This window comes from Siniperca chuatsi, linkage group LG23 (assembly GCF_020085105.1).
Source record: "Siniperca chuatsi isolate FFG_IHB_CAS linkage group LG23, ASM2008510v1, whole genome shotgun sequence".
Classification (NCBI taxonomy): Eukaryota; Metazoa; Chordata; class Actinopteri; order Centrarchiformes; family Sinipercidae; genus Siniperca; species Siniperca chuatsi.
Window position 1 is genome coordinate 6,528,038 of NC_058064.1, and position 21,584 is coordinate 6,549,621.

At 40.0% G+C, this 21,584-nt stretch overlaps 2 protein-coding genes across 2 annotated transcripts in view; both read right to left on the reverse strand.

Moving 5' to 3' along the window:
- Positions 1-601, reverse strand: part of LOC122871134 (protein mono-ADP-ribosyltransferase TIPARP-like) — a 5,496-nt gene extending 4,895 nt beyond the window's left edge. Inside the window, exon 1 of the mRNA XM_044185818.1 lies at positions 24-601. The gene's annotated coding sequence lies outside the window, so the exon portion shown is untranslated. The remainder of the gene's footprint in view (positions 1-23) is intronic.
- A 125-nt stretch (positions 602-726) lies between these two features.
- LOC122871137 (E3 ubiquitin-protein ligase TRIM35-like) lies at positions 727-3,594 on the reverse strand. The gene is made up of 7 exons (XM_044185826.1): positions 3,494-3,594; positions 2,852-3,297; positions 2,580-2,675; positions 2,262-2,492; positions 2,157-2,179; positions 1,953-2,071; positions 727-1,780 (listed from the first exon to the last, which is right to left on the reverse strand). The coding sequence occupies exons 2-7, from the start codon at positions 3,269-3,271 to the stop codon at positions 1,236-1,238; spliced, it is 1,434 nt and encodes a 477-aa protein (XP_044041761.1). The 5' UTR covers positions 3,272-3,297; positions 3,494-3,594; the 3' UTR covers positions 727-1,235.
- Positions 3,595-21,584: the final 17,990 nt, after the last annotated feature.

Consider the following 21,584-nt stretch of genomic DNA (forward strand, 5'->3'; position numbering starts at 1 on the left):
TAACAAGTTGATAATAACCTTACCGTCAGTCCTGACACCTGCTGAGGCCTGTGACGTTGAATCACCAGCTTCACACAAAACAACTGCACTCAGAAAATTATTTTTAAGTAACGTTAATTCTCAGGAGCTGCTCAGAGAGCTTTGCTTTCGGTAAAGCGACAATGTCAACGTGCCAAGCTTTAAAGTTTAGTGGGTGGGGTGAAATGGGGGCATCAAAACGCTGTTAAAATACCAATAATGAGTATTTTCACAGTAATTACACATAGCCTACAGGTAAATGTGCAACCTAACTGTAGCGTACAAACAAATATAGGTTATAGATATGGACCAAGATAAATTTCAATAGACCAAATAAAAAAAGACAATCTTCACACACAAAATAATCTGCCATAATTTACCAGTTTTCTGAATTGACTTTTTTCGATAAGTAGATAGAAAGAAAGAAAGTCCACTGTAATAACATATTGTGAAAAGCCAGTTTCATCTTTAGTTATTATAATCAAAATGTAAGTAACAAAGCTGTCAAATGTTTTACACTGCACTGTAGAGTCCATGCAATTACATTATATAATGGTTGCCCTATCTAACCTATTTCGCATTACTCCTCATAACCCTAAAGTGAGAGGAGAACACATTCACCCTCTCCTCTCACTTTAGGGTTTGAATTTGAAGGCCTGTAGTCTAGACAAGGACTTGCAGGTTGCACAAAATCAAGGGAAATCACAATATTTGCAAGTAATTTATTTGTAAATGAGCACTCTTCAAATTTCTGTAACATTATAAGTATTTGCACATAAAGCATATTTAGTGTTATAGTGCCATATACCCATTGTTAGAAACAAAATGGGGCTTCAAAAACCAACCAGCATTTCTAGTTTGACATGCAAATTCAGAATCATTTTACTAAGTTTAATCCATCAAACTACAGCTATATTAATTATTTTTTTCAGGCTACACTGCACCATTTTAAAATACACATCATGCTGTCAGACTGTGTTTTGCATAAAGAAATTAAAGAAATAGCAGGACCTTTTATAGTTTAAGTGCAGAAATCAAAATGAAGTAAGCAATCGCTTACTGTAAAGTGTACAGACTAAGTATTCATTCTGTTTTAAACAGGAAAATTGAAAGTGCTAAAATTATGCAATTTGATTTCAGATTCTGAGCTCTCTCTTCCTACTATGTGAAATTCAAAAAAGTTCCCATTCCTTTTGTGCTGAATTGGAAATGTACTTTCAACAATACTCAACAGCTTTCACAGACACCTCCAGCGGTTCAATCGTTAAAGGACACTGCTGACAACCCACCCAGAAGTAAGGAAAGACTTTCTCAGTGATGGCGTTCTTGAAGGTGTAGATGTGTGTGTTGTCATGTGGGTCGTAGAAAGACACCCTGCCCTTGTCACAGTCCACCAGCACTCTGATCCTTTGCGGGTTCCTCTTCAAGTTAAGCCTTGTTAAAGGAGAGGTGCCTGCAAAGTACATTTTGTGGTAGAAGTACACACACAGGTAGCCGTTCTTCAGCACTGAAGACACTTTCTCTTTCTTCTGGACAGATTCTTTAGCCACGCCAACAACCCACGCTGTGTTAGCTCCCACACTGACATCCCAGGCATGCTTGCCTGAGGTGAGGCCCTCGTGGCCCAGCACACCGGTGTCGGGGTCGTACCGCTCCGGGTTGTCGGGCAGCTTCTGCTTCTCATCACTGTCACAGACGCTGGTGAGGTCGTCTGACAGGACGAGCCACGGGGCAGCAGTGTTGGGGTCCAGAGTCACCGGGGCTGAAGAAAACATGGCAGATTGTCAGCTGTCTCCGGTAACATCCTCTGACTGTAGTTCATTCAGCATCACAACCTTTTCTCCCCCTCAGGAATACAAGTGAAACTGCGTCTGAAAGTTTAAAGAATAAACCTCACCATGGCCTGAAAAGTAGGCCAGTGAGTATGTACTCACTGTATTTGGCAATTTTATGCATCTTTTTCCATACATGGAACGTCAGAGAGCCCACATATTTGGCCACATCTAGGAGTTCTCCGGGAGCCATAACTGGATCTTCGATTGGGCAGTTAGCTCTGCAGGGAGCAGAAGTAGGCAGTTAATGTATCTTGTTATAAAAGCAAAGAGAAGAAAAGTTTAAAAGATGTAAGCTTTGCTCACCTTGCCAATGTCCTCTTGCATTTCTGGAAAAAAAGAGGCAAATTCACATAAAAATATCTTTAAATGCAAGTATCCATGCTTTTATTCAAACATTTTCAAACTTACATGAAGGAAAGAGATGCCCTCCAAAGCTATCTCCTCCTCTAAAACTTGGATGGATTCAGACACAGACGTTATATCTCTGGTAATTTCTTTGATCTTCTGCATCATCGCTCGACTCTTCTGCTCTTCCTCTTCCTTCAGCGCCTCCATCCTGGCTTCCTCCTCGGCTTGAAGGAAAGTGTGAAGCTTTTCAAACTCCTCACGTGTTCGCCTCTCCACAAATCGAGCCTGGACCTGAAATAAAAACTGCGTAAGCATGACATGGAAATGGCCGCATGACCTCTATATATGGTAGGATTTTTTATGAGAATCATACTACACCTGAAGGTATGCCACAGTGTCCTCATAGTTTTTCTTCATTTTGTCAAAAGCATCCCTCTTTTCTTGCAAAGAGCTGAGGGCTGACTTCATTTTCTCCTGAGTAGATAGTTAAGAGAAAATTAATTTGAAGGCCTGTTGAAAATAAACAGATTGACCTCTAAAACTTTAGGCTGGTAACATCCGTGAACATAACAACTCATTGCTATTCAGGGAACTTAGAGAGACAGCTCCACGGAAAAGCATATCATTATTCCACCTTAGTAAGTATTTACCTTCACATCCAAGACAGCCTCGCTGACAGGGCAACAATCATGGTGTTTGTGTTTCCTTGAGGTGTGGCAAACCACGCAGATGGGCTCCTTGTCCGACAGGCAAAAAAGCTTGAGCTTCTCCCCGTGAAAAGGGCACATCTCCCCTGGATCACAGTACAGCTCTCCCGCCGTTTCCTGCAGACCCTCACTCTCCTCGATGTAAGACTCACACAGGTTCTTCAGGGTGAGGCTTGGTACAGGGTCATCCAGAGACTGGGTTCTGCACAGAGGGCAGTCGCGGCTCCGTCCACGAGTCCAGTACTGCTGCAGACAGGGTGCACAGAAGCTGTGGCTGCACTTGAGGACCACCGGGTCTCTGAAGATATCGCAGCATATGGGACAGGAGAGATCCACCTCTTGGAGTGAGAGCCTGGCTGCCATTTTGACACCAGCACTCGTGTTTTACTCTGAAAATAAAAGAAGTGCAAAGGTGCAGGCACCGATCAAGCACAGTAAGAGGCCTTGTTTATACCCACAAGCACTTGCAATGTTGTTTATTTACTTCACCCTATGAAGACTACTCAACACAAATCAGTCTTAAAAGCCGTTAAGTGCACATTGAATAACGATCAGTTCCATAAGAAAAGTTAGAGCCAAACATACCTGACACCAAAGTCCTGTGACAGATGTACGTACTCAGATGCGAGCACTTCCTGCTTCCTGTTATACTGAGTCACCCAAAGGAGGCGGAGTGTCAGAGGCAGAGCAGGCATTTTTAACCCTTAACTAACCCTAACATCTTATTTACAGTCTAAATCAACGGTTCCCAGGGGAGAAAAATCTGAGGGGTTACCAAATCATTAAAAGTAAAAAAAAAACAAAGAAAAACATTACTGTTACACAAAACTATGCTTTGCCCCCTGATTTTAATATCAAATGTTTGCATTTTTCTTGTGAAATACTGCATACTTTCACCTCTCCAGGGCTCTCAAAACCCTTCAAATGAAACAATCTAAGAAGAAACAAATCATTCTTTGGTTGAACTGCTTAACACTTTTGTCATGAGGGGTCACAAGTAGACACTGCTTCAATTTAAAGGTCCACAAGCCAAAAAGGTTGGGAACCACTGGTCTAAATTAGGATTTAAGTAAAATCCATAATCCACACACAATAATAATGAAAGAATTAACTCCATGCTCAAATTCAAACTCAAACATTCAAACTCAAAACTCAAATTAAACAAATTAAACTATAAATATGAAATATGAAAACTGTAAATAATGCAATACAGCTAAATCCAATATGAAAATATGTTCATTATGAAATACTGAATGTGGGGTGTAGCAGTCCGAAACTGCAAAACTAGCTACTAACTACTGCAAACCTGTTCTCATTTGTCTCCATGATGGTTTAATGAGCCCTATAAACAGCTCTCAGTATATGACGCCATCTAGTGGCAAAGTACAGCAAAAGGTTTCTCTTCAGTGTACTAATGCCAACTGCTAGGCATATTATGTAGTCTAATGGGCAATGTAATCACTTTGCAAATTCACTTTTTGCTTGTTATGAGGGTTAATTGTACAGTCAGTGGTCAACACACTCATTTGGTATTTTCATCTTTCATTTAACAGCAAAATACAGCAGTTTCTACCACGCTGCTTTCCAATTTATGCTCAGATCATTAGATTTTTATTAAAATGGTAATAAGAAAACTTATCTGTAAATTTATCATTTAATATGTCTGTTGTAGTGTTAAAGTCCTTAGTCACACACAGTCATTTGTCATATTTCTTTCTTTCCATCCTCTTTTATCACACAGTATGCTGTTACTGTCCAGAAAACCTTTCCTGTATTTTTTTGCTCTTTTTATGCTCCAAAGACAGACAGTCAGAGAAAAAAAGAGTCTGCTCACTGAGGTTCTTGCTCCTTGATAAATGTGCTGTACAACTCTGGAGCATCAGTGTGCAGACTCTATTTAGTTTTCATTCTGTCCACTGGGAGTCCAGTTGTACCCATCTACAGCCTCCACATGGCCTCTGAGAATGTAACCTGATTAACTGCATGTGGTAGAAACCTTTGATTGTATGGAAGCTACTCGTCAGGAGCTTTGATCATCAGTGAGTTGAGGCCTGATAACAAGCTGTGTTTGGGCGTATTGTCCTTCTTTGGTGTCTGATTAGAGCCCTGGACTTCTCACCAGGTCAGCACTATTATCACTTGAGTTACAGGGAACGTTTTGGAAAGAACCAAAACACTTACAGTAAGTCATCACATTCAGGGAGCCCCCTGCCAACTGTGCATTTACACTCAGGACAGCTGTTTTTAGGAATGTGGAAAAACAAAGACATGTACAATCCCAATGTGGGAACTTATTTATTGCAATGCTTATTTAGAGGAAATGTAACTTCTTTGTAGAGACTATATTTGTGGCATAAGTCACTGTCTAAATGTATTGCTTAGATGTGCTATGAGGAGAGCTTAAAGTGAGACTATATAACTTTTGAGAGAAGAAATAAGACATTCTTCTTCAGCTGCAAAACACACTGTTTAATACACTGAGGGGTTTTGCTGCTACAGCCTTACTTGGTCTGGTATGACCAGTAGCTTATGGCAGCTAATGCTAGCTAATGGTAGTAAACTTTAAGTAATTATTGCTGTATACGGGACATTACAGCGCTAAATAGCTTTACATTTAGCATTATCCTGTTATTGTCATTTGCAGTCGCACTGTTCAACACAAATGGCTAAGTCTCACTTTAACTGGCTCCACATTTAATTATTAATAATTTTTTTTATTGTAGTTACACTACATTTAATTAACACAATACTTATGCATAATTTGTCACTTGTGTTATTCATGCAATAATCTAAAAGTTCATTAGTTATATGTTACATTAACATTTTAGCTGTCTAATTCAGCTCACCCAGGGCAGCTGGTGATTAAGAACTTGCTGAAAGGAACTGACAGGATGTTGACATTGAAAAAAAGAATCCAATCTATCGCTGTCACTTTTTGGTATGCCACAGAGACTCAAGAGTTTTCATTTTGACCCAGAGCTGCAGAAGGTGATTTTACTGATTGACTGGAATGAAAACTTGCAGTCTTACCCCTGACTGATGGAGTAGTCTGTACTTGGCCAGCCTGTCACCTTCAAGAACAATGTGAGAATAAAGTCAGCTTTCCAAAAGTTACTTTTAATTGAGCTTCATTTTCTTCAGTTGATGGCACTTAAAACCTCATTTATGGATGACAAACAGACCTTCTGTATTGCCAGTCTCATGTCAAAAAAAGCAAAGAGGGCATGAGTTTCCAGCAGATGGTTGTTAATTTCTTCACTTCCATCCTGAAATAACTCAGAGTTTTTTAAGGCACGCTGAACTCCGCTTCAGTTGGCCAATAAAGCATCTACTTCGTTAATGTTTAGTGTAGGACACTGCAAACATGCTGTCATGTCTTCGCAAGCCTTTCACTGTTCATACAGTAATTTACATCAGACATCAATGCATTTATCACATGCATTATCATTCACTCTAATTATGGTCTGATTATGACCAAAGGTTTCAGTGCTTAGTGGAATTTTATGACATTGTGCGTTATAAAATGGACTTATTATATGCTTGTTATCATGCTCACACTGCTTCATAACTCTTTATGAGCCACGTCAAGTAAATATGTATCTTTCTCGCTAACAGCGTATGTCAGCGTATGTCACATCATCTGCTGTCTCAGAAGCATACAGTATATGGAGTACATGAAGTGCTTTTCTGAACGTGGAGTATTTGTCATTTCTGATGTATGCAAATTGCAAGTGCTTCTCACTTTATTGGGGAGATAGTTCTACTTATACTTCTTTCTAATCACATGACACCTTGGACAATAAAATCTTACAGCACCTTTATACTGAAATGAAACCGGTCACCATGTTTCCCTGTTGAAATTATTTACCACCACTAGATGTCAGAATGTACCCACTTATGGCAAAGTAAGCTAAAACGGCAAAAGATATTGAACGTATGCCGCAGCACTCAGGCAGAAGTGTCCTTATTACTTTGTATCATAATGACTTCAGGTAAACAGACAAATGTCAGGAGATAAGATATAATCTTATGTGCTACCTCAGGATAAAGTGGGTTAACGCTCACATTTACCTGGATATCACTCTCTGCAGCCTCTCTTACCCTGTAAATTGGTTGTCAGCCAGTGTCACCCAGGCTAATAGTGATTCATTATTGCTCACACCCTGCTGGTGTTCACAGAGCTTCATCTGGGCTGGGGAAGGGGAAAGGGGAGTGGGGTTGTTTCAATCTCTCAGCATCTAATGAGGACAGGCAGGCTAACACACAGCAGAGACAACCTCAGTCAGACCTGTGTCACCGCCTGGTACTTTACAGAGAGCATCAGGGCCACTCTGACATCACTTTGACGGAGCTGAACTGCAAATACTATCTGTGGATGGCGCTCCATCTGTTTAGGTTGAGGAAAATACTAATGACTGCGGCTGAGAAGGTGCATTAAAAACATCATCAGTGAAGCACAACAGTTTCATATTTATTTCACCCTTGTACAAGCCTATTTGCAAATGCGTGACAAAAGTCAATAATCTATAACTCTGTAGTGCTACGCAGTAAAGCTGGACAGTAAAAAGTGAACTACAGCCAGTGAATTATGTGGGACCATAACAGGAAGAAATGAAGGAGGAGGAATGAGAGAGAGCTAAAGAAAGTGGCAGAGAGAGAGAGATTTTATTGTATGGATTGATGGTGTTGGCAGGCAGTTCACCCCAGTGTCCCCTCCACTTCATTATTGGCTGTATGCTTACACAACACCAGTTTCTGTTACGAATATGGTAAAACAAATCCCTTTATTAAAGTACCACTTTCTAATTATGCACACTTTATAAAGGGTTTATAAGTTGTGACTAATGTCTTTTTAAATCGTCAGTGAATTAATTAACCACAAGTGAATGCTACTTAAAATGACAAAACCTAGTTAAACCTGCATTAATTAAATTTTTTGGCCTCTTGGGGGTAGCAGGAAAAAGCTGTAAACACACACCAACATATTATTACCATTTTAATTTATATGGTGGACTATGGTCGCAAGCATTTGCTTATTTAGAACAACATCAGTCCAATATTCACTCTCCACCAGCTCCTGAGGGAAACATTTGGCTCTTTAGCTGCTAAATGCTCCTCTATGTTTACTAGCTAGTTGCTAACATTGTCTGCCTGCCATTAGGTGCTGGCCAGGTTTTTTTTTTTTTTTTTTTTTTTGTGCTGAAAACAGCTTCCTGCTGTTTTTTTGCAACTTGGCAACCTGAGTTGTTGTTATTAATGACGTTAATAAATTATTACTCACCATTACTGAACTCATTACTTACAACTTATTAACCCTTTATAAACCTAGACCTAAACTGCTATAGTAGGTAGTGGTAGCATTTTTAAACCTTCAAAAGTATGTTTAGTTTGAAACCCAATCAAACTGTACAGTCTTAGCTGTAGCTAGCTAGCTATCAACTGACACATTGACCATGTGTGCATGGAGTGTGCCTGTGCTGTTATTTGTGTGACAGCTTTGCTTCTAACCGATTTCAACTTATCACAAGCTCAAGTTCTTTCAGTTATTGTCCTCTAAACCCCTCTCCTTTTCTTCGTGTCTCCATATGTTCATGAATTGAGGTCATAAAGCCTGATTGAGTGCAATTTATTTGGTTCTAGTTGTAACAACTCGCGCAAATATGTCTGCCTCAATTCTCACCTCCTAGGATGAATTTGCATCCATTCGTATCACAACTTTGACTTTATATGCCATTGCGCTGCCTCCAAAATCCACTTCAAATTTAGTCTGACCACAAGTCAACATTTGCAGTATATCAAGCTGTGTTTAGCTGCATCGTGCCTCTGTGTATCCAATTTAGATCCTAATTTACTACTTTAAGTGCCCTACTGTGCTTTTTGGCTATAACCATACTTGTACTCAATAATATTTGATAGATAATAACATTCCACTGAATATTGAAATAGCTGCAGTAAAAAAGATTACAGACAGCAGGCAGCAGTTGAGTCAGTGCTTAGTGTGGAGAAGACATGATAAGATTAATCTCCTAGTGTAGTCATAATTGTAATTGTTACCCGAGAGACAAGAGAAAGAGACAGAGGCACCAGAACGGAATTATACTTTTTGCCATATCAATATTTGATCTTTTCAGATTCAAATACTTGTGACGCACTGACAAATCGTTGTCATGCTCTTCACATTGCGACTCATGTGCAGCGAGCTCCATCATCATCGAAGGGAAACACTATAGCAGAGCCAATTCATAAGAGGATGCTTCCATTTCGTCTCTTCTTTCACTCACATGAATTGAGTGCTCCATGTAAATTGGATTAAATGCACAATTTCACTAGGGCTTGCAAGGCACTCTCACCAAAGACCAGGTAACCTTTTTTTGGTCACATATTGATTTTTTCCCCCTGGTAATGGCTGAGAAACTTTTGACAGCAATCTCACAAGGACACTGCAAGGCATGTGTGAAAAATCAGTAACAGAATTTAGGTCTTTTCCCTGCTAGCTATTTTTAGTGTGTATTTGGAGGTGTGTGGGAGGGGTTGTCTGAAACAACACACTTGCATGTTGCTCACACACCCCCACACATGAACGTGAATACCTACACATAAACACCCGACATTTCCACAAACACAAATGTACACTGAAGTAAAAGGTAAATTCGATCTTACTGGAGAGGCTGCTGGAAAGCCTGGTGCTCAGAAACCTCCTTGAGCCTCTGGAAGGTCGCCAGGCCCTCCAGATTCACAGGAAAACCACAGTTATCAGTATTTCCCTACCTCTCTCCTTCTCTCTCACACACACACACCTGCACACTGCGACCCAACCCACTGGAGTTTAAAGGAGTGACATCAATTCAATAAGCCCGGCCTGACAGGGACAGTGCAATACGCCACAACACAGCTGCTCTCTCTATCTCTTTGCTAACCCATTTCCCCTCCTGGCTTCCTCCCTACCCTTTAAGCTCTAGCTCAGCAAAGCAGAGTGATGACAATTTTGTTTTAGCCGGATGAATCTGCTGTCTGTGATGACACAAATCTTTATTAGGTTTTTTCACTGCTCTGCTATCAAAAATGGTATAGAGTGTCAGGAAATGGTGCCCGTGTCTGGGAATTGCTTACAATCATTTCCTGCTGGAATTGAGTTATGTGTTACTTTCTTTTTCTTTCATCTTGAATAGACGAAGTGGGATATTAATGGAATTACTCTCATTCCTGTAAGATTCATAAAAAATAAATGGATCTCAAAGAGATCAAATTGTAGACTTAGTAAGTTGGATCTTGTTGATGGCTCCATGGGGCTGTTGCAGGACCAGGAGGCCCATGCATTGACCATCTCTATGTGGGTCATTTAGCTCAGTTCAGGCCAGAGCCGCCTGTCACCATCGATGTGTCAAAGATAGGCTGCAGGGCTGAAGCCAGGGATCTAACTGCTGAAGAGGCAGAGCGACATTATCGAGCTTGAAGCCCACAGAACGCTTCGACTAAATGTGATCATCACCTGCATCATGGTGGACCTTATCTGGTGTATCATAATCCACTTTAAGGACTAGAGCAAAAGCCTGTATGTGGTTTTGAGGCACAGGTCTCTTTAGGGCTCAGATGGATGTGGTTGCTCCGCCAGTATGACACCCAAAGGGCCTCTGTCACGTGATAGTGCACATTAAGAGCTGATCTGGGAGACAAATACCCCGCCCTCGATGGCTCTATCTTGGGGAAAATATAAGATATGGATTGCTGGATGGAGCTGCACAAAACCCCCATTGACACCTACAAGTCCACAATGTGTGTACGTGAGTGTGTGTGTGTGTCACAGTGTGTGTTAGTATGTGTTGCTACTGGGAGTGATAAAAGCACAGGACAACACATCAAACAGTGTGTGATGCACATAATTCGTTTGACAAATGACTGGATAGCCATGACCTAAACAAAACAGCAGCAGAATACAGAGCCCACTTTAAAGATACACGAGAGCTGCTTGGGTTATCTTTTTCAGGCTGTGTGTCTAGGTAGATAAATCAAACTACTCTGGTTCAAGTATTTGCCCTGCTTTTCCTGATAGGACTTTTTGTGACCTCACCGTTAATTAACATTCCTGGGGCTGCACACATCAGAATGATTTCAGCCAGTGACAATTCTGTGAGATTATATTAACATTTTTTTTATCTTAGCTGCAGGGAGGATTTGAAAAATATAAATCCCCATTGCAAGAAAAAGGATTGTAGCGAGCGCCTGACTTAAAGGTGTCGAACAGTCCGCAACGGCAGTAATCCTGTAATCTGGGCAGTCAGCAACACTGCAAAGGTCCTTACTACAGTATGTAGAACACGCACAGAGACACACACACAGACTGATACAGAAACAGAAACACAGCTCTGCCATTAAAACTACAGCTGCCATCAGCAACACCACCACCCACATCTCACCTGTCATCATATCCCACCTCGCGTTGCTCCACTTTATCCTAGCAACCCTTTGTCCTCAGCTGAAATCATTGGGCTACTGAACTCAATAGCAAAATGTTGGTGCTTTCTATGGGACTACAACTGTTCACATTTCCTTTTTCTTCAAATGTTTGTGTTTTCATCTTACATTCTTTCACATGATGTGTTGGGTTTTATGCACCTATACAAAAGCAAATAGACTTTGTTTATATTTTGTAGCTGTCACTGTATCATCCTAAAGGGTGGGTTTGAAATAGGACTAAGTGCACAGTATGATGGGAGGGCCCACAGTAGTAGAATATTGAAGACAACAATCAGTTGTCAATTCAAAGGTCTAAAAGGCCAATAAACATCCAGGATAAATAGGCAGGTGGACCTTTATTCACAGGACAACATAATATAAATAAAAATGAAAATCTTTATAACTTAATAACTTAATAATAATTAATAATACAATAGTTGTATTGTTGTTTACACATTTTTAATCTGGCTGTTAACATATTAATTGTAACAGCAATATATATGTACTAGTATAGGTATGTACATGAATAGTATATACTGTATCTACATACATGTGTATAAATAGGTGTATGAATATGGGACTGTGTACAATATATTTGAGTCTGTATGTGCATGTAGGCATATATGATCATGTGAACATATGTTTGTGTGAGCACATGTGCTAGACTAAGAAACGTTTTAATTGTAATATAGTCATGAAAACTGTGTAATACAGCGGAAAGCCCCAGAAAAGCTAGTAAATGGACCTTGAGTTGGTATTGTTTTGTCAAACTACCATTTTCAAGGCCAAGAAGGAACTTTATTATAATTTCTTATAATTTAAAGTAAATTATAGACCAATTCAGGTGAGAAGTCCTAAAAGGGCTTTGGATGAAATCCCAGGCACTACGCAAAGTCCATTCACCGATGAAGACCATGTGTTGTGGTTGAAAGCTCCAGAAAAGGCTAGTTAGTGGAGCTTGACCTGGACTTGTTTTGACAACTTTAGTATGGACTGGGCTCTTGGGAGACTAGACTTTTGGCCTAAAGAGATCAAAATAAACAAACAAGCAAATAAACACAGAAATTGCAGATACATGCTATGTAGTATATTTTAAACATGTTTTCCACTGTAAAATACATGTAATATGGGCTGGATTACCCTTTGGGCTAAAAAGAGATCAAAATAAACAAACAATTGGTAGTTGAGATGCTAAACAAAGACACAAATATCCTTAGAAATACTATTTTACTAAGGCCTGAGTTGTATTAGTATTAGTACTAGTGTTGTGAATGTCAGAGGAAGTACACACTGACATATTGTCTGGTTATGACCTGTTAAAATGATAAATGATAAAATGAGAGTTTTATAAATGTGCTAGTCCTTTGAACATCAACATCTTGTTCGCAGAGGCTGCTGGGCAGAGATGAACACACATTCCTCCCAGTAACCAGCCTGTCCCCTCCTACTCCCTTATGAATAGGTTAGCAGAAAAGATTTAGAGGCTTGAGAAGAGAGACACAGACATGTTGCTGGGATACCAGAGGGCTGAATACATTGATTGCATCTTATGCTTAAAGATGTACACTGAATCGGATTACATTGGCTGTTTGTACCTTATTAGTATGACATTTCTACAAGAGGAGGACAGTGTCCCCAGATGACTTAGAGAATTGGCTGCATTTAAATGTCAGGCTACAAGGGCTAATGATTTTTATGTCTTGACATGTTTTAATATGCTTATGACAGTGGGGGAAAAAAATAGTCTAGAAAATTGGAGATTGTGCAACGAGCAGAGAAACTGATAAGAGACCTTTTTATCACTGCAGTTCCTTTCAGGAAGAGGAGACACAGCAAACTCAGTTGCATAATGAGACTATCCTGAAGCTTGGCTGAGTTCTCGACTTGAAAAATCACAGGTTTAGCGTGGGTGATTCAGAACAATGCCATGTTTGAAGTCTTTGTTGTGGGCCTTCTTTTTTTTTCAAATATTAATAACTTTCGCGATGGCCTAAATCTAATGAATGTCACATCTCGTTGAAGGAGGCTCCTCTGTTCCGAGCTGCGTTTGCTTCCTCAAAATATCAGCACCCACAACAGCAAAACGCGACATTCTCTGAACAACAGCATTTCTTTTACATCTTTTTAGGCTCATATGAACGAGAGACAATAATTAAGACTTAAGCCTCCACTGCATTAATATGATGGCTAGAATATGGCCTATAATATGGCAACCTTTTGTACTGGCTCGTGTTGCTGTAGGACTGGACTTGGCGTGCGATGAAACGTGCTTAAACCACAGCAGGAGCTATAATCAGCCATTGAGCCACAGACAGAGGAGTTCATGGTAGTTGTATACAGTCAGGCCTATACGATTTTGATAAAACAATGATGTATGGTGGGTGAGCAGTAGGGGAAACGAGCTGAGATAATTGTTTTGTTGGTGTTCCCTCCATGACCACACTGTGCCCTTGGTGAAGGTCATGCCTTATTGAGTGTTTGGCTACACTTGTGATCATAACCATGCAGTTACGTGGAATAGTGTTATCGATCAAACCTGTGTGTGGCTTTCAAAATTTTAATTCAGAAATGGCCCACAAGTATACAGAGAGAAAGAATCTTTTAAAATCTTGAGGTGGCACAAAAGGCACATCAGGGGGAATTCATTTGAATGTTTTCAGGAGCACATTTGGGGAGCCTGAGCCTGAGCAGACAGGTGGAGTGGAGATTGAATTTAAGGCCATAGGAGTTTAAGTTGAGAGAGACAGAGACACCACAAGCTACATAGGAAGTATTACATCAAAACAGAAAACATTCCAAATATTTATTTTGAAGCTAAGGATTACCTTAAAGTGGGAATGTGTAACTTTTGAAAGAAGAAAAAACCTTATCAATACACTCAGGGGTTTTGCCAGTACAGCCTAAGTTGGTCTGGTATTACCAGTAATGGGGGCTAATGGTAGCTAATGTTGGCAAAACTTTAGATATTGCTGCAAAACTGACATTACTGAGTAACCGGTTCTCATTAAGCATATACATTTACTACTTTACATATTACTGCACAACCTGTCTACATTACAGTTTATTCATTTCATCACTACAGTACACCAGTCTATCTCAGTATTCTATTTTATATTAAGAATAATTAATATTAAGTTATGCACAAGCAATGTACACAGATGGAGTGAGGATGTCTGTGTTCAGAGCCTGTTGTACACCACTCTATACTGCACACTTGTGGTCAATCTAGAAAAAAAGCAATCTTACAGAGACTAGTAGCTTATAATGATGTCGTGAGAAAATTACTTAAGAGACACTTGTCAGCGTAAATACTTAGAAATCTGGCAGAAATCTGACTTCTCATTCTTGACTGCATGTGTTGGATCCATGTTTCTTACATGTTTAATGTATTTGTGTCTTTCCAGTTTCTTTTTTTACATATTCAACACCAGTCTGGTTTGTGCTGAACTCTAAGTAACGGAAGGCCTGTCAAACCTTTTTCCCTATCAATAGTGTATCAGAATTTCTCATTTCAATATATTTTAAAATTGAAATAAGTATATATATATTGCTTCAAACAATGTTTAGATAAATAGCTGGATAACTAGATAGAGATTAACTGGGAATTGACTTCACCCTGATGTCCTCTCTGCCATGCTGACAGATTCAAGCCTCTTCCCAGTGAGTGACATGCATGATCTAGCCAGCACTTCAGTCAGTTGTTTGCAATCTGTCAGGCTCTTGTGACTGATGATTATGGGGTGTTAAAGGTCAATACAGTCTGGCTTTACCTGCTTGAACTGGGGCTATTCTCAACCTCATTATGTAGAAATCACAGATCTCCTCTCGGGCCAGACACATTCTCATCTGTATGCCAGGAGACACTAATACAGACATCGATGTGGCTGGCGCTGTCTGCTCTGTCTGCTTGGCTAAAATTGACCCAAATAAAACACAAATGAAACACACATTACTGCAGCTGCTTTGCTTGGGTGATTTTCCACATGGTGCCAGTCATAAAATGTACCTTGTGAATGCAAATTGCTGAAAAGTGTTCATTTTTAATGCTGTGATCAATATTTATACGCCTGATGCAAGCCAGAATTAAGTTAGAAGCTTATCTTTCAAAAAAAAAAACATTCAGATAAGTTTTAGGGGAAATTAAAAGTGTATAAAAGATGTTGCTTTTGTAGCTAAATTTACAAACCCACTCATCCAATTACATTAATGGAGACCATTTGGGAGGCTGCATTGTAATACACACATTTAATGCTGAAAACCCATCAGCAAGCATTACGCATGAGGCACTGCAATGCAAAGGCTAATCCTTACACTTCCTGCTGCAAGAATGTCTGTTACATCCATGACAAATTGTTCACTGCACGTTCTCATTGAGGCTGCTGCATGTGGCTTCATTAAAAATGGGTGTTAATCAAAATGAGCTGAGAGTATTGTGATCAAAGTTAAATCCCTATTTAAACAGTCTTGTCTGTAATTTGAGCTGGACATTCATGTAGCTGCTGTAGCTTCATCTCAGCATCATGATCAAGTCTTATAAATTGATTAATGTGTCTCTTATTTACAAACAATAAAGATAGATTCAATTTTTTCAACCAAAGGGAATAAATTGACTTTTGCAAACTTTGCAAATGAAATACTGCCGGTAGACTGGAGCAAATCCTCAAGTTTGATTAAAAGACTGATAGCTTGCTACAATTCCCTGATGTTTTTCCTTTCAATAATGTACTTCATGTGATGAGTATGAGCGCTTTAGTGTAAGTAACCGAGGAAGAACATAAAACCCTGCGATCTACAGAGCGCTGATTGCAGATGGTCCGAGCTGTGTTTTCAGATGGACTTTTATTTACTTTACCACCTCCTGGATTGACAGTGAGCACCTGCAAAGGGCAGGACCAGCGCCCGCTAAGCTGATGTGTGTTTACACGCTTGGCTGACTCGGAGAGAAGCCCACAACTGGAGAAATGAGGCCGAGGGGCCCGGTGCCAATCACAAACACTTTAGCTGTCTTGCTAAATCCCCCGAAGAAGAGAGAGTCAGAAATCGAGACAAACCCATCACTTTTGCATATGGTCCCTATCACCAAGATGCTGTCTCATTACTGAAAGTAGTTCTCAATCTTTTTTTGGAAAGGGGGAACAGGGCCGACTGTGGTTGAATTGCAGCTGTGGCTCAACCTCTCTCTTCAGCCCTCTGGCGAGGTTGCCAGTGGTAATTTATTTTCTCATCGATTGGGACTGCAGGCCCTTCCACGGAACACTGACAACTGGTGATCAGCTGGAGTGAGACAGAGGTGTTTTATTATGAGGATGTTGACTTCTATCTAAATTCACTTAAGTAACACAGGTAGGTCATCTTTATAAAGCAAGCTGAGGCAAGGCGACGGTCAGAGCAAGTTGCAACACACAGAATCGGATGCTTGCATCTGTGCAGCACAAAGAACTCCCATCATCACACAAGCGTCAGGAACATCAGGTATGTGGCAACGGAGCCTGATGTCCTCGGACCAATGCTGGTTTCCGTCAGCGTTCCCTCGGAGGAGGTGAAGGAGGAAGGTTCAGTGTTTGGTCACGGAGCTATTTCCCTTCCTTTTTTCTCTCAATCAGCAGATAAAAGGGCTGTGCAGTGCCAAGCAAACAGCCCCCAGCCCACTGGCTACAGACTAGATGACAGAGAACAAATCAAACAGAAAGACGAGTGCTCCCTCAGGGGTTCAGGCTCCATCAGTGATAGCAGTGATCCCAGGCCATTTTTATCCTCCCTTCCCCTGCCTTTTTTGCTACTCAGCTTGGCACTAATCCTATTGTTAAAGGTGACTGCCGGGAACACCGAGACGCTCCGAGCACAAGTACAGAGCTCTGTGTTTTTTGGATGATGACTCAAAGTTACTTTTACAGAACCGGGCAGATGATATGCCGTTTAAGTTTTTCTCACCTCTCTCACTTCGGCTATCATTCTGTCTCTGTAGTTTTTTCACAGCAATTCCCTCACTAATTGCCCTCAAAGGTATTGTGGCCAGGCGTGACAATTGCATTCAAGTGCACACTTTCATTCTTTTTGAGAATTTGGTTAGTTTTGACTGAAAGTTTGAATTGTTGACTTGTCTTTGAGACCGTGAATCAGGAGGAATGTATTTTATGCTGAGAAAAGAAAAGAGTGGAATGAAATATGGAAGGCTGTGTTTATTTCACCACTGGGGAAATACCCAAAGGGGAGAGTGAGAATCCATAATCCCAACAAAAGATAAGAACAAAATACCAGAACTACGTGTCTTGTGGCGGACCAACTTCAGGACCATCCTTTTTGGCATTTAATCCTCATGTTGAGGTTTTAAATCTACTTATTTAGCAAATATTGAACTTTAAGAGATCCAACATCGCTCAGATATGACAAAAGTTTGTTTTTCCTTTTAGCTGTGGGTATTTTCCATAAAAACTGTGCTCCATGCAGCGATGAATCCCTTGCCATCTATAAACTTAGTTCGCCCTGTGTCTTTCAGTGTCTTTCACAAGTTCATAATTTTTGTTTGAACTATGACTTGCTTGAAGCTTTTATACATTTTCATTTTCTGTCATCATCCCTCCTACCAGATCTCATACTCGATTATCTGCAGCGTTCACCATCAAATAACTACAAGAAGGATCACGTACATTTTCTATTTCCAATCTAATCCTTTTTTTTTAAAGAAAGAGACATTTTATAATCTTGCTTCTGCTCTATAGCATAGGGTTGAAAAGCCATTAATGAGAACATACGCAGGCCATACTGGGAACACGGAATTAAGCCCTTGGGGGGGTATAGAGGCAGATAAACGCTGGGCGACAGGGCCAGACTGTCGGCTGGGAGACGAATTGGGTGAGAGCTGTTTTTGCTAACGCTGTCACACTCCGCTGACCATGCTGGAGTGTTTTGGCTCCTTCAGATTAATTGTCAGTCATAAATTAAGTTCCGCAGTGTTCAAACAGGATGGCCAGGACAGGGGCTTTCACTGACATAGTTATACATGAGTGTAAGAGAGGACATGTTTGATTTTTCTGGTTGGAGTCGCATTCAAATTCAGCTGAAAAGGTTCTGAGATATTGTACACAGCAAAATGAACCCTGTACTGCATCAGATTTCCATTTGTATGACTGGTAGGAGCTCCCGCAGTCTGACACCCAAGAGTAACTGAAAACTTGACATCCTCTAAAATCCCTGGGGATCACTGGTTTTCACTACGGAGAACCACATTATCATACAAAAGTATCAGGCTAATAAATCAGCATTCATTCATTTTCAGTCTGATTATCTTGCTAATCAATAAATTTTCACTATTACACTGCAGATGCTAAAAGTGTATGATGACTAATTAGCATCAAATGGATTTTAAATGGAGATTAAATACTGCATTAAGGCCTGAATAACAAATGCAGCTGCAGTCTTAGAAGCATTAGAGGTAAATCTTTGCTTCTTTCATTGCTTTATAATGAAAATGTGAAAAAGTCTCGCTTGAAGTTGCTAGCCGTTCAACAACAACAGAAAAAGAAAACATGCCAATCATATTCCACCGGGAATGCCGAGGAAGGTCTTTGGAAAGTAAAAATCTCTTTACTTTTATTAGCTAGAGCATAGGCATATAAATATTAATATTCAACCAAGAGCGTATGCTTTATTAATGAAACTGAGCTTCTTGTGAAATTAAATGGGCATAATGGGATACTGTTCATTACCTCATGCTGAATAGATGAGAGCCATAAACTTCATCAACAGATAAAGGTTGTGTTTTCATACAGATTCGTGATGGGAATCGACTTTACTGAGGTGTTTGTGTTGTCCTTGTGTCTAGTTAGAGTTCGTATATAAGAGTGTGTGCTATTATTTGTACTGATCAGGTCCACAGAAAATGATCAGAATCAAAAGGGACTTTTAATGCACTTACCAATGTTTTTAAAGTAACAATGGATCAAATGACTGTGTGTAATATGAAAAGGGTCGCTTGTAGTGACAAACTCACAGGGAATTATTTCCCAACTCTGTAGTTCATCTCAGGTCTACGTGTGCTGCTAAAACGAGTGTTTTAGCATCTTTTAGCTCATTGTTTTGATTTTCCGGCCCACCATTTTACTATTACTTTCACTGCTCTCATCAACCCAGCTTCCAGCCGCAGCAGGAAGCTGTTTTCAGAGAAACAGCTCTGATAAATCCACTGTACACTACCTGCCTAACACTAGGGATGGGAATTGATAATATTTTATTGATACCAATGCCATTATTCTGCAATCATCTTATTGATTCCTGGTTCTGTACACAGGTTTTCAGCGTCAACACAACTGTTTTATTATCTCTGAGACTGAACACAGTGTAGAAACAGAGTATAAAAAAGACATGCATGTGATTCAGGTGTGCAAAAGCTCCACTGTTTAACCGCTGTTTAATTTGGAACTGGTTCTCAATTCCCATCCCTAGCTTGGAGCTGATGGGCGAGTTGAGCTGGCTGTGGCCTGAGAGCTTGCTGTAGCAGCAGTCTGTCTGTCATCATCTAATATGGATGGAATGAGAGAATATGTGTACAGCATTAATTTTCATTTAGGTTTTCTTATTCAAAGAAAAAAATCTGCTTAGCCTGCTTACGTGGCGCTAATGTTATTATAACATAGGATATTTACACTCTGTAACAGACGTGCGGTTGGGAAGCAGTGGCACTTGTGCGTAGAGTGTCAAATACATGGCATTCTTGGAATTTAAGCCCATGTTGCGTAGAAAGATGTTTCCACCCTTACTTGAAATGATCATTTTACAGACATTACAACTAGCACTGTTGTCATCTTTCTTCGTGAAATGAAGCCAGGCTTTGGACTGTTTCTTCCTCTCCGCCATGACTCCTTCTTGTTGCAAGTTTGCAGCAGCGTAGACACGAGTTTGACATCATTGTCTTGCAATGCGCAACTTTCAGATAAACATGCTGCCATCGACAAAAGGAACTGATAAGCTTGGAGGCAAGTAAAGACAGGCAACATTAGTGACTAGCTGGTGAACACAGTGGAACATTTAGCCACTAAAGTGTGAGATATTTCTCTCAACAGTTGGTGGCCAAAACAGAGCTAAAATGGGAGTGAATATTTCAGTGTTCACCAAAGTTGTGGATTTACTTCGCCTCCATGAGTGAATTGAATGATCACACAGATTTAGTGAAATTGATTGATTTTAGACTATTTTTTGCGATATTTGAGATATTTCTGCTATAAGCAATCAATTAACTTACTGGCTCTGTGACTTTGCAATTCTTGGTTTTATATTGTAATTCTCTGTTTCTGTATTCCTTGTACTTTGTAGCTGTTTGAAAAGTTATTGGTTGTATACTACATTTCTATTTCTCTATATTGTAATTACTACTTCTACTACTGCTGCTGTTATTTCTATCTATTCAGTGCATGTAGCATTTAAATACTATACAGGATCTATATCCTAAGGTCTATCACTCCTTTTCCTAATAAGGTTTTTTTTGTGGAGTACTTCTTTTTCCAAAGCAAGGGTACAAGGATAGAGGGTGTTGTCCTCAAACTTGTGATTAGAGTCGATAAAAATAAACTTGACTTTTACTTGTTTCATTAGTAGACAGCTGGATACAGTATGTAGCTGGATACATATTTAAATGACGGTCATGGCCCCGCAGATGTTCAGTGTGTGTGTGTATATGCATGTATGTTTTGTCCTGTGTCTGATATGACTTGTGGCCTAGCAGGATACATTCTGTGATTCACAGTGTCAAGACATTTTGTTCCTGCATTTTGTCCTCATGCACTATCTACATAAGATGAATGAAATGGTTGGATAATAACAGTGAAGAAAGTACACATCTGCCTTTTACCGTGGAATATGTTATTACAGGGATTCCTACATGCTGTGTATGATTATCTTATATCTAAACAGTTTTTGAGTGATTTGAGAGGATGTTCTGAGAAACAGCTATTTTCCCCCCTTCTTTTACAACCATAAATTCAATCTCCATTTTCCCCCAGACATGTTGCGCAAATACTTGCTTTTCAAAAAAGGTGTGGAAATGTTCTGCCATTTCCTGGTGCTCTCATCTGTGCGGATACTTCGTGGTGTTTTTGTCAGGGAACAATGGGATGGAGAGGCAGAACCAGTGGAGCTGTTGTTAAAAAAAAAGACTGAAAGAAATGCTGCAGCTTACTTTGACAGGCTGATTTCATTTGGTTTCATCAGACTCTTACTGCAGACAGGC